The 14,250-nt window shown below is 42.5% G+C and overlaps 1 protein-coding gene across 1 annotated transcript in view; it reads left to right on the forward strand.

Moving 5' to 3' along the window:
• The first annotated feature begins 223 nt into the window (after positions 1-223).
• Positions 224-14,250, forward strand: part of TMEM242 (transmembrane protein 242) — a 59,886-nt gene continuing 45,859 nt past the window's right edge. The window contains exons 1-2 of the mRNA XM_078648639.1: positions 224-442; positions 11,823-11,923. Coding sequence (XP_078504765.1) covers positions 337-442; positions 11,823-11,923 — 207 coding nt within the window. The 5' untranslated portion in view covers positions 224-336. The remainder of the gene's footprint in view (positions 443-11,822; positions 11,924-14,250) is intronic.

Consider the following 14,250-nt stretch of genomic DNA (forward strand, 5'->3'; position numbering starts at 1 on the left):
AGTCCCCCCCTTAAGACTCTAGTTGCGCCTATGCCTTCGGTAAAGCACGCGCTATTTCAAAACGCATACATAAATAAACAAACATAAAAAAACATGGCTTCGCAACAGAGGTAGAAAGCCCTAGCAGAGGTTAACGTAAACTAAACATATCTGCGTTCAAACTTAAACTTCGCCGCACTCTACTATCAACCTAGACGCGCCCCCTTTCCCCTCCTGATTTGGCACCTGCGCAGTGACAACCGGGGGAGCCAGCAAACTAAAGGCGCCTGTGCGGGCGCCATATTGTGTGTGCTGCTGGAGGGGCGGAGGTTCTTCGGGTTGCCACCCCCTGCCTTCATGGGCTGGGCAGCGGGTATGGCGTCTGCTGAGTCGCAGGGAGATACAGCAGACGCAACAACAGTGTACCCCGACAAAACCAAGGACAAGCTGCTGCTCGTGAAAGGTAAAGAGCTCGAATTAAGACCAACCAATAGGAGAGAGCACGATTGTGCTTTGTCATTTCCTGTGCGTACCCAGGGCGACTTGAGTAGGAACCGTGCACAGCGGCAACGGACTGCCTACGGCTCACATTCAGTGCTGCGCTCGATGTGCACTTCCTCTTCCGGATTCACCTGACCCCATCAAATATTTAACGAGTTTTGAAAGTATTTTGCAAACTGGGTTTCCTTCCGTACATCCAAACAGCATTAAATCCAGAAACGCTAGTTTGTTCCAAAAATTGGCCATCGAGTACGAGGGATTAAGGTGGAAGGTTCAGGTTCAAGATAAATGTAAGAACAAGCATTGGCAAAACCAATGTTTCACGGCAATCCGGGACCTGTTGGCATTGTTAGTGTTCCTGTATTTTAGCCCCGTGTTATGGAGTGGCTTAACCTGTTGGCTTTGCTTGCAAAGACGGGTGAAAGCAGGATGTCTTAAACAGACAGATGGCAAGACGAGAGGGGCCTCCGGCAGACTATAAACAAACTTCACGTGTGCTCTTCACAGTCCAGATAGAGGAGGCAAGATGATGGTATCTGTTCTCCATTGTGTGGGTTCAGCTGCAATGCGCCTTGAAACAGTACACGATTGTAACTGTATTTATTTAGTGCTTACTACCCCTAATGAGGTGTTGAAGCATTTTATACTGCAAGAAGTACACTGCTCTAACATAGCTGCCAAGGTTTCAGATTGCTATGTGTGGCATTTTCATAATTCCAGTGTAATTAGGAGTGGCATTTCAACCACTATGAGTGACACTATCCGGCGAGGAAAATAAAGCAATAAAGACGAGGAAAACATATAAATATCAGAGATTACACCCATTTGAGCAACAAGAAACTAAGAAAGTCTTAAAACTGCTGCAAATCACCAAAAATGGAAGGGCACTAACCTAGTGCTTTTGTAAACTGTTACTCGTATAGCCTTAATTTAATAATACCGTGTCTCTAATAAAGTCAAGTGAAAAAACAGGAAATCCCTTGAGAACCAGTACACACAAGTAAATTTCACACAAGTATACTATTGTTTATTTTCATGCGTAATATAGGATGTACTTTTATGAAATATTAAGTAAATCCCATGTTTTTTAATTGTTAACCAATGGCTGATATTTTGCTGTGTTTTTAACTTAAGAAGATACTGTATTAGGCTTAATAAACTGTGTCTTACATTTTTTAATTGAGTAGTAATATAATTTTTCTTTGTACTTTGTGGCTTTATTGTGGTATGACTGGATGTAGTGAATGTGATGTGAATTAAGTAGACTAATAGTATACTTGTGTGAAATGTACTTGTGTGTACTGGTTCCTAAGGGATTTCCTGTTTTTTCACTGTACTAGTGCCCTAATCCCTTTGGCGCTAAAGGGGCCCCTCTTTTCTACTTTTACGTCTAATAAAGTCACAACACTACATTGCTGCACAGAGGTGGGGCAAAATAAAAACAAATGCAGCTGCCGATGTCTTTGAGAAGTGTCCCTGTGAGTCTGTCTGTGTCACACTCACTGGCTCATGGCTCAGCCCACTGCCTACACTCAGCTGCTGTACAGTAGCAAAGTCAGTCTGTCCCAAGTCACGACCATGGTGAGGAGCCCCCAAGAGCTCTCAATTCTTAACTGGCACTGCTCGGCTAATGTGAGAGATGTTCCTACCCTAAACACCGTCTGCTCAGCCTCTCCCGGACTTATGGCACGTGTTCATGCGGAGTTCTAGCGTTGCCAGGCCATAGCAATAATTACTGGTGGCCCGGGCTGGGGCGCAGGCTGACAGATACACTGTGCATTGTCGTGATGCCTGGTGCGTACTTGCTGTGTGTGTCTCCACCTCCAGATCCAAGTGACCAGAGACTGAGGCTGGTTAGGTGGGGCAGGCTGCAGTGTTACGCGGCGCAGCCAGCCGCCTGCCGCAAATTAATCCATTCATTCCCCTCACCTGGAGCACACCATCAAAAAACCGGGCCAGTACTCTCAGCTTTCCCATAGCGTTGCGTCTGTGGTTTATGTTGCTGAAATATGTTGTTTTCTAGGCAAGAGTTATAGGTAAAGATCTTCTTTTATTCCAGATGAAGAAACACCCACAGAGAAACACCGCCGCTCGACTCCAGGACTCCGGGCAACTGACTATCGTTGCCCAGAGCGCTAGAACCGAACGGAGTGACAGAACATCAATAACAAGAGGCAATCCCTCGTGCTGAGCCCAGCACGAGGGAAGACATATACTACAACTTCTCCCTCTTTACAACATTTCAAAGCAAAGAAGGAAAAGAAAGCAAATAATAAGAAAGCAAATACTTGTGAACAATGGCATCAAAAACTCTTTGAATTGAAACATAAAATTAAGTTTCAACTTAAAACATAATCATTGAACCTGACAGGTAACCTCCTACATCGAACAGATGTAGCAGAGGCTTGATGTGAAACCTCCCCTCCAATTTCAGAATGAATGGAAGAAGGTAAGGGAGACAACAATGAAGAGGAGGGAGTTGAATAAGAAGGAGAGGAATCAGTTAATGATGCAGATGCATCTGACAAAGGACAGGATGAAGGTGAGTTAGCAGAACAATGGGAATCTAACCAAAAAGACCAGTCACACTGATCAAATTGTTCTTTGTTCATACTTAACAAGGAGCGAGCCTGTGAGTCGGACAAATGAACCAAAGCTCTCTTGTTCCACCATCCTCTGCTGCCAAGTAAAGCAGAAGCCCTACTGACAGCAGTTACCTGAACTGGGGTGGAGAATTTAGATATACCTTTAGCAACTTTTCTTGGGTTTTTAATGGGTTTTTAATGAGTACCCAATCACTAATTTTTAGGACAATAGAATTGAAACGTTTGCCTGAATCATGTTTGTTCTTCATGACAAGTTGTTTTTGTGAGATTTTTTCAGATAAAGAAACATTAGAAGGTTGAGAGATCTCAACATTTTTCTCAGATAACCACTTGGGACACAATTTGGTGTGAACATTCCTATTTCTCAGTAAGGAAAAGGGAGACATCCCAGTTGTACACCGAGGAGAAATGTTGTATGACCAAAATTTTTCTTCAACAAAATTCTTTACATCATTGTGGGAGGAAATGGCGGTTTGAATAGCATCTTTGAGAAGTCTATTAGCCCGTTCAACTAAACCGTTTGAAGTGGGCGAATAAAGTGCGACTTTGAAATGAACAACATCATGTTCTAGTAAAAATGAGTCAAATTTTTCGGATATGAAATGGGAACCATTATCGGTAACTACAACAGAAGGACTACCTTCAATGATGAACAGGTTCCGTAAAAATTTTATGGCATTGGCAGAGGAGGGAGAGTCACAAAACATGTGATACAACCATTTAGAATGATAGTCAATCAAAAGAATGATATATTTCATGCTATGGGGAAGGACATCATACGGACCAGAAAAATCCAATCCAACCTTTTCCCAGGGTTTGACCGGAAAAGGAACAGGATGAAGGGGTGTATTAATGAGTTTCCATTTCTTATCCGATAGTAAACATTCATTACATGAATCAATGTAAAACTTAACCTGGGACTCAATAGAAGGCCACCAATAATGGGATTTGATAAGTTGAGATGTCTTTGTTATGCCCAGATGCCCTTGATGTGCAAATTTAATGATGTCGGGTCTGACGTCAGAGGGAGGAACAAAAACATCATGTCTCATTATCAAATTGTCAACCAGAGAGAGTTCAGGAGCAACCATGGAAAAAGCTTTCAGCTCATTAGACAATTTCCTATTCTCAGGCCAGCCTTTTGTAATGTATTGTGCAACCAATTTTAAAGTGTGATCATTCTCATTGGCTTTGGACCAAGATTCTTCTGTAATGCGAGGGCACAATTTGGTGGCATCAAGAGTGGCGACTACACACTCCACGTCACCAAACCCTTGAAAATCAGATGAATCATTGAGTGACATACGGGATAAACAGTCAGCACGAAAAATTTTACCACCCGAAATGTGCTTAATATTAAAGTGAAATTCATGCAATTTGGACAAGAGCCTGACAAGTCTAGAAGAGGCTCTTCCTAGGCCATCCCCATTAAGAAGTTGAGTGAGTGGCTTGTGATCGGTAATTAAATCGAATTCTCGCCCCCAAATGTAGTTTTTGAATTTTTCGATGGCCCAAACGCAAGCCAAGGACTCTCGTTCAATGGTGCTATAGTGGGTTTCAGAAGCTTTAAGTGTCCTAGAGGAAAAAGCAACTGTGTGTTCTCTACCAGAAATCCACTGACCTAATACGGCACCTAAACCAGTCAAACTGGCGTCAACCATAATGAAGCATCTGGCAGAATCTTGAAAAGGATGTAATGCGGGAGCACCGACAATCATGTTTTTGATGTTGGTAAAAGAGGCATCGATATCTTCAGACCAAGAAAATTTAGAGCCTTTGCGAAGCAAGGAACGAAGAGGCTCAACAATTTGAGCATAGCCTTTTACGAAACGGGCATAATACTCCGCTAAACCCAAAAAGGAGCGGAGGGCATCCTTATCTTTGGGGGGAGTAGCATGAGTGATAGCCTCAATGAGAGAAGACTTGGGTTTAATGCCTTCAGGAGTAAGAGTGTGACCCAAGTATTCCAATGATTGAGAACCAAATTTGCATTTGTCAGTTCTGACAGTCATGCCGGCTTCATTGAGCTTACTCAGAACAGAAGATAAATGAGACAAATGGGAATTCCAATCAGGCGAAAAAACCAAAATGTCATCCTGATAGGCCTGTACTCCAGGAACAGACTCGAAAAGGTGGTCCATTATTTTTTGAAAAACACTAGCTGCACTAGCAAGTCCAAATGGGAGTTTTAAGTATTTGAAAACACCAAATGGGGTCACAAAAGTCGTGAGATCTTGAGAAGATTCAGTTAGGGGCACCTTATGGTATGCCGAACGCAAATCAATTAAAGAAAAATATTTTGCACCACCTAGATTGGCAAGGAGGTCGTGAATTTTGGGGAGGGGATGGCAATCAACCAAAATACTTTTGTTTAATGTGCGTAAATCGGCACACAGCCTAACCTCACCATTCTTTTTGCGAACGATAACGATGGGTGAAACCCATTCAGAAGAGTCTGAAGGTGCAATGATACCATCCTTTTTAAGAGAATCGAGTACAGATTTGAGCTCATCCCTGGCACTAATAGGGACAGGGCGAACTTTATGAACAATGGGCTGAGCAGAAGTTTTCAGCTTAATCTCATGACGAAAGCCTTTGACAGTACCTGGTTGATTGGAAAAAACTTTAGGAAATTTGTCCAAGATTTGTTTAATGTCTGACTCATGATCATTAATGAGAAGACAATCAGGAACAAAAGGTGGAACAGGAGAATAATCCTCAGGAGGATCACCTACTCTAATGGGATCATCCGAACCAGGAACTAGGTAGATACCCATTTTGGCGAGATCTTGCCAGCCAACAATATTGCGACCCTTAATTGCGACATAAATCTTTGTAATGATAGATCTGCCAAAACATTCTAGTCTATAGTCAAAATAGCCAAGCATGATGATATCTGATTCACCAAATGCCTTGGGGCTGAGGTCAGATTCAACCAAAGAAATGGAATTGTTCCATTTTTCATGAAAGAATATATCGTTAAGAATGGTTATTGGAGATCCAGAATCTGCCATTACTGTAACTTCAATGTTCCCAAATAGTGCAGAGCAGTATGGACCTTTGACTAATTTGGAAGCATCAATGAAATTGCAATGGATAGATACAACCATGTCTTGGAATTCATCAATGCAATCATCCAAATCAGGACATACAATATTATTAATAGAAGGTCTGGATGTCCTTTTGACAGATTTGCACATGCCCTGGAAATGACCCAATTTTTTACATACAACACATTTTTTTTTTGCAGCAGGGCAAGAAGGATTATTGGCAATATGGGATTTAGAACCACACCTGTAACAATAAGGGTTAGGTTTTCTTTGTATTTGTCTAAAAGACTTATTCATACTAACTAAATTAACAGAACTAGAATTATCAAATGAAGAAGTGTGAACAGAAGTATGAGGTTGATCTTTCTGAAGAGCATTGGATGTATTGATGGATCTTTCAATGCTCTTAGCAATGTCGATAGATTCTTGAAGAGTGGGCTTCTTGCAACTTAAAAGGCGTTGTTGAATCTTTTTTGAATAACACGCAAATACAAATTGATCCCGAATGTATATGTCAGGATTAGATTCAAATTCACATGTAGACGCTAATATTCTCAATTGGGCAATGAACTCTTCAACCGACTCATCTTCTTGTTGTCTCCTTTTAAAGAAATGGTGTCTTTCCAACATTTCATTTGGTTCTTCACCATAGTGACGAGCTAAGCGAGACAAAGCTTCCTTATATTCGTCCCAACTATCACCAGCATCACCAGATGGAGGAGAAGACCTTGGAAGATTCTCAAATACATTTTGTGCAGCCACACCTAAGCAACCATATAAAATGCCAACTTTCCTTTCAGGAGCAAACTTGACTGCGTCAATTGCCACCATGTGATTGGCAAAAGCTCTAACCCACTGACGCCAAGGAATAGTTGGTTTGCCAGGAAGTTGTAAGAAAGGTGGAGGTTGAGCAAATTGTTGATTGGAAGCCATTGGAGGTGAGTTGTGGTTATTTTAATGAAATGAAGTTAAAGAATTGGTAAAAATAATGACATATGTCAATTAAATGAAAATATTATTGAAACATTAGATGAACTGTGATTGTCATTGATGCAAACAAGAATTAATAAATTTGTCATACATAAAAATGTGGCGAAAATACCAGTATTTGACTCCTCGATGAGAAGAAATGTCAAGGAAACGAAGCGAAGGTCGTGTTGTAGCGTCAGGTATCAGGAAATTGACTCCGTGTGAAGATTAGCGCGGAACGTGTATCTGTTAGCTGCTGTAGCTAGGCAACCAGCTAAAATGGCTGCCGCGCACCAGCGTGATGACGTGGAGGCGTGATGAGGTGGAGTGCTGGAGCGTCGAGTGTATTAGCGTCAAGTGCGCGTAAGGATTGATGACGCGCAGTAGGTGATGACGCTGAAGAATGCTGTGTACTCACGGGCTGAAGCTCGAGCTCAAAGCAACCGTCACTGTCAATGGCGAGCTGAAGGGAAATCCATGGAAATCAGGCAGAAAGCAAGTTACCGTCGGCTTGAAAAGCAGGTAGATGCGAAGTTCTTGAAGAGTAAAGAAGCGTCTGGTCGGAGTGGGAGGGCGGGTGTAGAGGGAGTAGGCAGAGTATCTCCTGGTGGGTGTTTAGTAGGTTCAGGACCCGCTCTTCGCCAAATGAAATATGTTGTTTTCTAGGCAAGAGTTATAGGTAAAGATCTTCTTTTATTCCAGATGAAGAAACACCCACAGAGAAACACCGCCGCTCGACTCCAGGACTCCGGGCAACTGACTATCGTTGCCCAGAGCGCTAGAACCGAACGGAGTGACAGAACATCAATAACAAGAGGCAATCCCTCGTGCTGAGCCCAGCACGAGGGAAGACATATACTACAGTTGCTTTCCCTCGGTGAGAGCGATAGAAGGAGGTGCCTAAGCCAGTACCATAATGGGGCCTCATAGCGCAGCGCAACATCGCGGTGTAAGGAGTCTTCTGCATGGGCTTCTATGAGGCCATGCCCGCTGGGGCCATCCAATGCACAGGGACCGGAGATCGATATTGGCGTCTCCTGCGTGCGCTGCCAGTAGATGGATGACTGCCTGCACGCTGCCATTGCCCAAGGGCCGAGTCGGCGACTCACCTCTATGTTACTTAGCATCTTGCACGGCGGCGGGCGACCATTAGACTCGAGTCTGTCTCTCGTGCTGCCTGCTGCTCACTCTGATTTCCTCTTCCTCCTCCAGATGTGACGGCACTCTACCGCCGGCACATCCGGATTAAAATCCCGGCCCCCATGGTGCCACGGTGATTTACAGCAGTATCGACTGCTGAGAGGGCAGCCCCTCCCCCCTAATTATTGTGAGAGAGTGTGACGAGTCTGACTGAAGCCGGGCGCCGCGCCGGCGTCGCAGGTTGCCGCATTCATTGTTTCCAGGGAACAGTCCCAGCAGGTAGCTGCCTTGGCAGAGTCAGTGCACACTGGTGGTGCACCTGGCAGGTGGCAAAATGCGTGACAATGCATTTCAGTGCGGTGATGCGGATCACCGCACTGAAATGCGTGAGCGTCACACCTGATGCGTGACGCTTGGCAGGACTGCTCTAAAGCCCCATGATTAGTGTTTTTTTTTTTGTTAATATTGGTTATTGAGATTAGTATTATGCCCGCAAAGAAACTTCTCCATGGATTTATTCCAATTTCTTTGTGCCAAGTACAGAATAAACAAATGGTTCCTGTGACAATAAAGAGTAGCAGCTTATTTTTATTTTATTTTTATTTTTTGCATATTTATATAGCACGACTTGACCCGAAGGTATTGGAGCGCTTTACATGAGCACTATATTTACATTACACAGTTGTGCACAGGTAGATTAAGTGATTTGCCCAGAATCACAGGATGTGGACGCGACCCCGAGGCTTGAACCCTGGCTTCCTGCACCGTGTGTTCATCGAAACAAAGTACAGTGAATTTTTACAACCATCATTCCATATGTATTGTACAATGCAGGACTTGTTTGGTAGTAGGTTGTGCGGATTCCAGTAATGTTTCAACTCGCAGGGTAATTACTTTGAGAGATGCTTGATGTAGCAATAGCATGTAGTGGGGATTACTGGAATAGCGGATGCACCTGTGCGTAAGTTTGAGTGTGCATAGAGGTGGCTTTTGGAATACGTATAAAGATGAAAGGTATACCCTTCTATGGGTTTAATATTTGTTAAGAAGGGGGACCTACTGTGTTATGAGCCCTCCGAGGAAGTGAGACAAAACCACTTAGATAGAGCAATGGAGCTTACCCATACAAACCACATATTCTGGAAATTTAGTTCTGTGGAGAAAACAAAAAGAGTGCAAAAATCAGAAATAAAATAAAAATTGGCTCAGACATGGTGGAAAATGAGACCACAACCTGCATCAAGTGCTAACCGGCAATTGGAAAAAAAGAGTAACTGAAAATCACGCCTGAGCATGAGCCACGGCAGAATAGAACTACAAGAAGAAAAAAGTTGTTCAGGTGGAATGAGCACGTGCATTTTGTTTGTGTGATTCTGTTAATTTCTGTAGCTTTAGAAAGTATAAGAAGCACAGCAGGCTCCCATGCACAATTCTTTGAGAGTGTCTCTTGTCTAAAAGCTTGCACAGTCATTAGGCTAAAAACAATTCAGGCACTGTCACCTTCTGAACTTTGCGCCTCAATGTCACAGATACCATCTTGCACGAAGTGAGGACATCCCCAAAGAAAACCAAGCAATGATATAACAATTGAGCCTCTCAGAAACCATTCTCAGCTGGCAGAATCTCATGTCACACAGACAGAAGTACAGAGCAGCCTGAGACGGAGGCGCATTATAGAACATTCACTGCCTGCAGGCTTGGAGAGAAGAGTCACTTTGCAGTTAACTCACAAGCACAGACTGCAGTTTTAGAATCCCGAAAAGACAGTAGTGTTTGTGTGTGAGTTGTCAGCAGTAGTCACACATATGGATAGTGCCATGCAAAAGTTTGCCCCTTAAGGTGCTTTGCACCGAGTTCTCAAAACAAAACCGTGAAGCAAAGAAATAGAAGTGCACCTCCATTTTGTGATGTAGAACGGGTAGATGTTTCAGCTTTTGGGATCATCTGCACTCTTGTGTCATGGCGCCTTTTGAATTTGGGGGACTTGTTTGTCTTTTCTGATTTGTGTGATCTTAGAGGGGTTAGGTTTGAGCTGTATGCATTATTTACATCTTGCACGTTTACATTTTTTATGCATCAGATGTGTGTTTTTTACATCTTTCAATCTTGCATATGGATCTGTTCGCTAGGTATTTTATGAATGCGCGGTCCCACCTAGCATTCATTATTAACGTATTATTTCATGTCCAACTTCAATTTATTTTCCATGCATAATCTTTATGCGGTATGCCCCTATTACATCTGTTGTTTTCTTTTTTATTTCTAAAGAGGGAAGATGTGTTGTATCTTGTGTGCTGCAATACATTCTCCCCCAGTGCTCTGTTCCTGGCTACTCAGCCAGGGTAAGTGTGATGTGTGCCTGGTTGAGTGAGTGTCAGTTAGTGAGAGTGGGCTGAGCAGCATGGAGGCTGCTCCTGGTGGGGCATACTTTCCATCTTACCAGTTACTTGGAACCAACTGTGACTTAAACCTTTCTCATGACCTACTTTACTGCCTACTGGATTATCTACATGCAAGGAGGTTACTTCCATTCCAACACATTGCCATAGAATAAAGTTTGGGCTGGACTGTTTCCAGGAGGAGAAGTGTCAAGACTGATTTGCATATGTTGGGTCCAAAGTGGGTTGGCATAGTGAGCAAAAGAATGATGGATTTAACCCAGATGTCTTGACTGGGGGTGAATGTTTGATTTATTCCGCACTCCATCCATCATTTGTTGCTGTAGCACTTTTCGCCCTAAGTGGGCTGGGTATGCCCAGACTTGTGCCCTTTGCTCGCAGGGCCACTGGATTCAAGCTAGCCTGGCGACTGAGGTGTGAAACCCCGAAACTGGACCCAGGATGCTTGTTTCCGGTCCAGTGATAACCCGGCTTGGCAGTTCGGCCTGGACTGCTCCCATGAGGAGCAGGGTCAAGACTGATTTGCATATGGCTGGGGTGGCGTAGTGAGCAAAAGAATGATGTATTTAACCCGGTGAATGTTTGACTTGCTCAGCATTCTGTCCATCATTTGTTGCTGTAGCACATAGTATAACATTCCACAGACCCCATGTTAAACCTTTTTATAGCGTTCTATCACTTAAGTACTATAATAATGTTTGAGATTGGCCAGAGAGTGCTAAAGACATGCTTTTCTGTGCTAAACCCTGTTTTGATTAAATAAAGCAATGACTGGACAATTATTTGTTTCTAAAGTGATTGTTTTATCTTGTTGATCTCTAACCACATCCTGGAGTAAGCCTTTGACATCTCAGTTGCGTTACTTTGAGAGAGTCCAGTGCTAAAACAGAGAACTTGGTAATGCAATTTGGGGTTCAGTAGTAGTTTTTCCCCAGGACACAGATGCAACACACCGTTGTAGCACAGTGAACCCTGTCTGCCCTTCGATACCAGGGACCAGGCCTTTAACTTTAGCATCATTTCTGTGTACTTATCGTAACTTATATTTAAAAAATATTACAAATAGAACAGTTTTCAGCAATGTTTTTTTTTTTCTCTCTCGCTATTCTACCTTCTAGAGTGTTCTTCAAACAGTATAAAATGTATTTACATCCACATTTCTTTTGAATGCTTTTCAGGTGGACTTTTCCTTGCTAGTGCGGCCGCAGTTGGAATGGTGGTGGGCTTCGGTGCAACACTCTCTCTTGCAAAAAGGAAAAGCCCTAGTTGGTTCAACAAGGTCTGTTTTATACTAATATTACAGTACATTCCCTCAGATATTTTCCCACTGCATCCGCTAGATCTTCAGTGAGTCCCACAAAATTAAAGGTCACCATTGGATAGTTACTTTGAAGAGTTCTAGGGGTACATCATTACACATATGTTTGAATCTGGTGCACTAATAGAAACATAGATTTTACCAGTGATTATAACAGATTTTCGTTACTGGCCTTCAACCCAGATTATATTATTAATCTCATTTAAAGGATAGATTTCCACAGGGTGTCTGTTTGCGATTTGCACAGATACTAATGTAGTATTTTCACAAATCTAATTTTGTCTGATTCGTAGGGGGAGATGCTCTATTTTTTGACTGTCAACTGCAGGACCAGTTTTGGTGGCTATGATCTCTCCTTAGAATTATGCCACTTCATTCTTAAGTGCTGGTCTGATATCTTCGGTAGTGTCTCTTGGTTTTGTTCTATCCCTCCTTGACAATAAATACATAATTTGGCATTTTAAAACTGTTTTGTTATTAAATAATCCAACCCTTTAACTAGTGCCTCAATGTTTTTGTTTGAATGCAATGGTTAATCTGAATAACCCTCAGTATGCTTGTGTGGTTTATTTTTTAGTTTTAAAAACCTATATTTGTTTCTCCCAAATGCATTATGCATTTGGAATTTTCACATGTTCTTTAAAAGCCTTGAGAACTCATCTCCTCCCTCCCCACTCTCAATCGCATTTGGAGCCTAAATTGCTGATTATCAGACGAGGTACAATGTGGCCTGGACTTTCTGTCTAGCTCCAGTTGTGGAATTTTAGGTGGTAAACTTGTGAGTTTTGTCAGGAGTATGGGGCTAGCCTTCTGTGTTGGGAATGCACAAGTGGAGATCAAAGGTTCTTCCCTACGTCTTTCAGACAAGACTTTCAAAGCACAGTTGACCACTGGGTTAATAATAACTCTGTTGACATGCAGGTAACTTTTCCTGTCCTCTCCATTGTGAAACCCATTCTAACTTGAAAACAGGTGAATGTAGGTTTCGGTCAGTTGGAAATATTAGATTCAACACTGCTTTGTAATCTCGTGCGTATGTGTTGTACCTCGACTAGGTTCGTGATGCCCTATCCTGGCTTTCAGTGCTAGTCTGTGTTTAACTTTGACGAATGCATCCTTACAAATCTCTTGTTTCAGTTTCCTCTAGGATCAGTTGAAGTTTTGAAAGCTATTTTTCATCGGATTTTTCTGTTTTTTTTTAAAGGAGCACGTGTCTTGGAGGCAGGATGAAGGGAAACTGACCTATCTATCAGACAAGCTCGTGACCGTGACCTAGTTCTCTAGGAACAGTAGCTTACAGATTCCCACAGTTTCATCAATGAGACCGTATTGTCAAAGCTGTTGTGTGGCAGCTGGTTTGATGAGAGATTACTGCAGCGCTTGTCTTGAGGCTTTGGAAGGGTTTGTGCAAACATCATCTGACGGCATATTTCCAACGCCACAATTAGTATTGGTACAGAACACCCTAGAGGCGCTGACGTGTGACTCAGTCAATGTTTTTGCACTCTTTTCAGCCTTTTCTCTTAAGCACGACGAATCTTAAAGTGGCTTCTTCAGAACAGTTTGCATTTGTAAGGGGCGAATCTACCAAAAGTTTTGGAATTTTGAAATTGCTATTTATAGCATTAAATGAGTGTCCCATACCGTAAACACAGTGCCCCATTGTGCTTTAGCTTATTGAACATTGTCCCTTCAAATGCCCACGTCCTGCTATACAGGAAATCTCTGCCCATGATAGCATTTGTCTGGAGTTCTGCTGTTTCTTAATATGTAACGGTTCATGTCTCGGTTGACCTCCAGTTTAAAGTTGTTTTTCTTTCTAGGAAAAGGCGCATTTAACATGTTAAGGAAGTTATTTGCTTTTCTAACGTTAGCCAGTGTTCATTATTAATGCCAGTGAGCCCATTTTTGACATTTAATATCACAGATCACATGCCGATTTATCAAATATGTTTACTCCGTATAAAGTTATCAAATGCAACTCGCCATTCTTTTTGCTGGATGCCAATGTATGCTTTTGACTCTGTTTATCTTCTCTTGTGCTGGGTTCTCTTATGCTGCATATACTTTCTATGAAAACTCCAATAGATGCAACCTGTATTGAATCTCATCTTTCTGTTAGTGTGGTCAGCAAGCTTTATTTCACAGCTAGCAAGATGGCAGACTTTATTGAATGGTGGCCTGTGTTAGAGGCTGGCTTGTGCTGCCTCTGGAGAGGGACAGGTCATCATGTCTGTGATTCAGTGTCTAAGTAGAGAATAGGACTTCCTTCAGTTTTAATTTTTTTC

This window comes from Lissotriton helveticus, chromosome 6 (genome assembly GCF_964261635.1).
Source record: "Lissotriton helveticus chromosome 6, aLisHel1.1, whole genome shotgun sequence".
NCBI classification, from domain to species: Eukaryota; Metazoa; Chordata; class Amphibia; order Caudata; family Salamandridae; genus Lissotriton; species Lissotriton helveticus.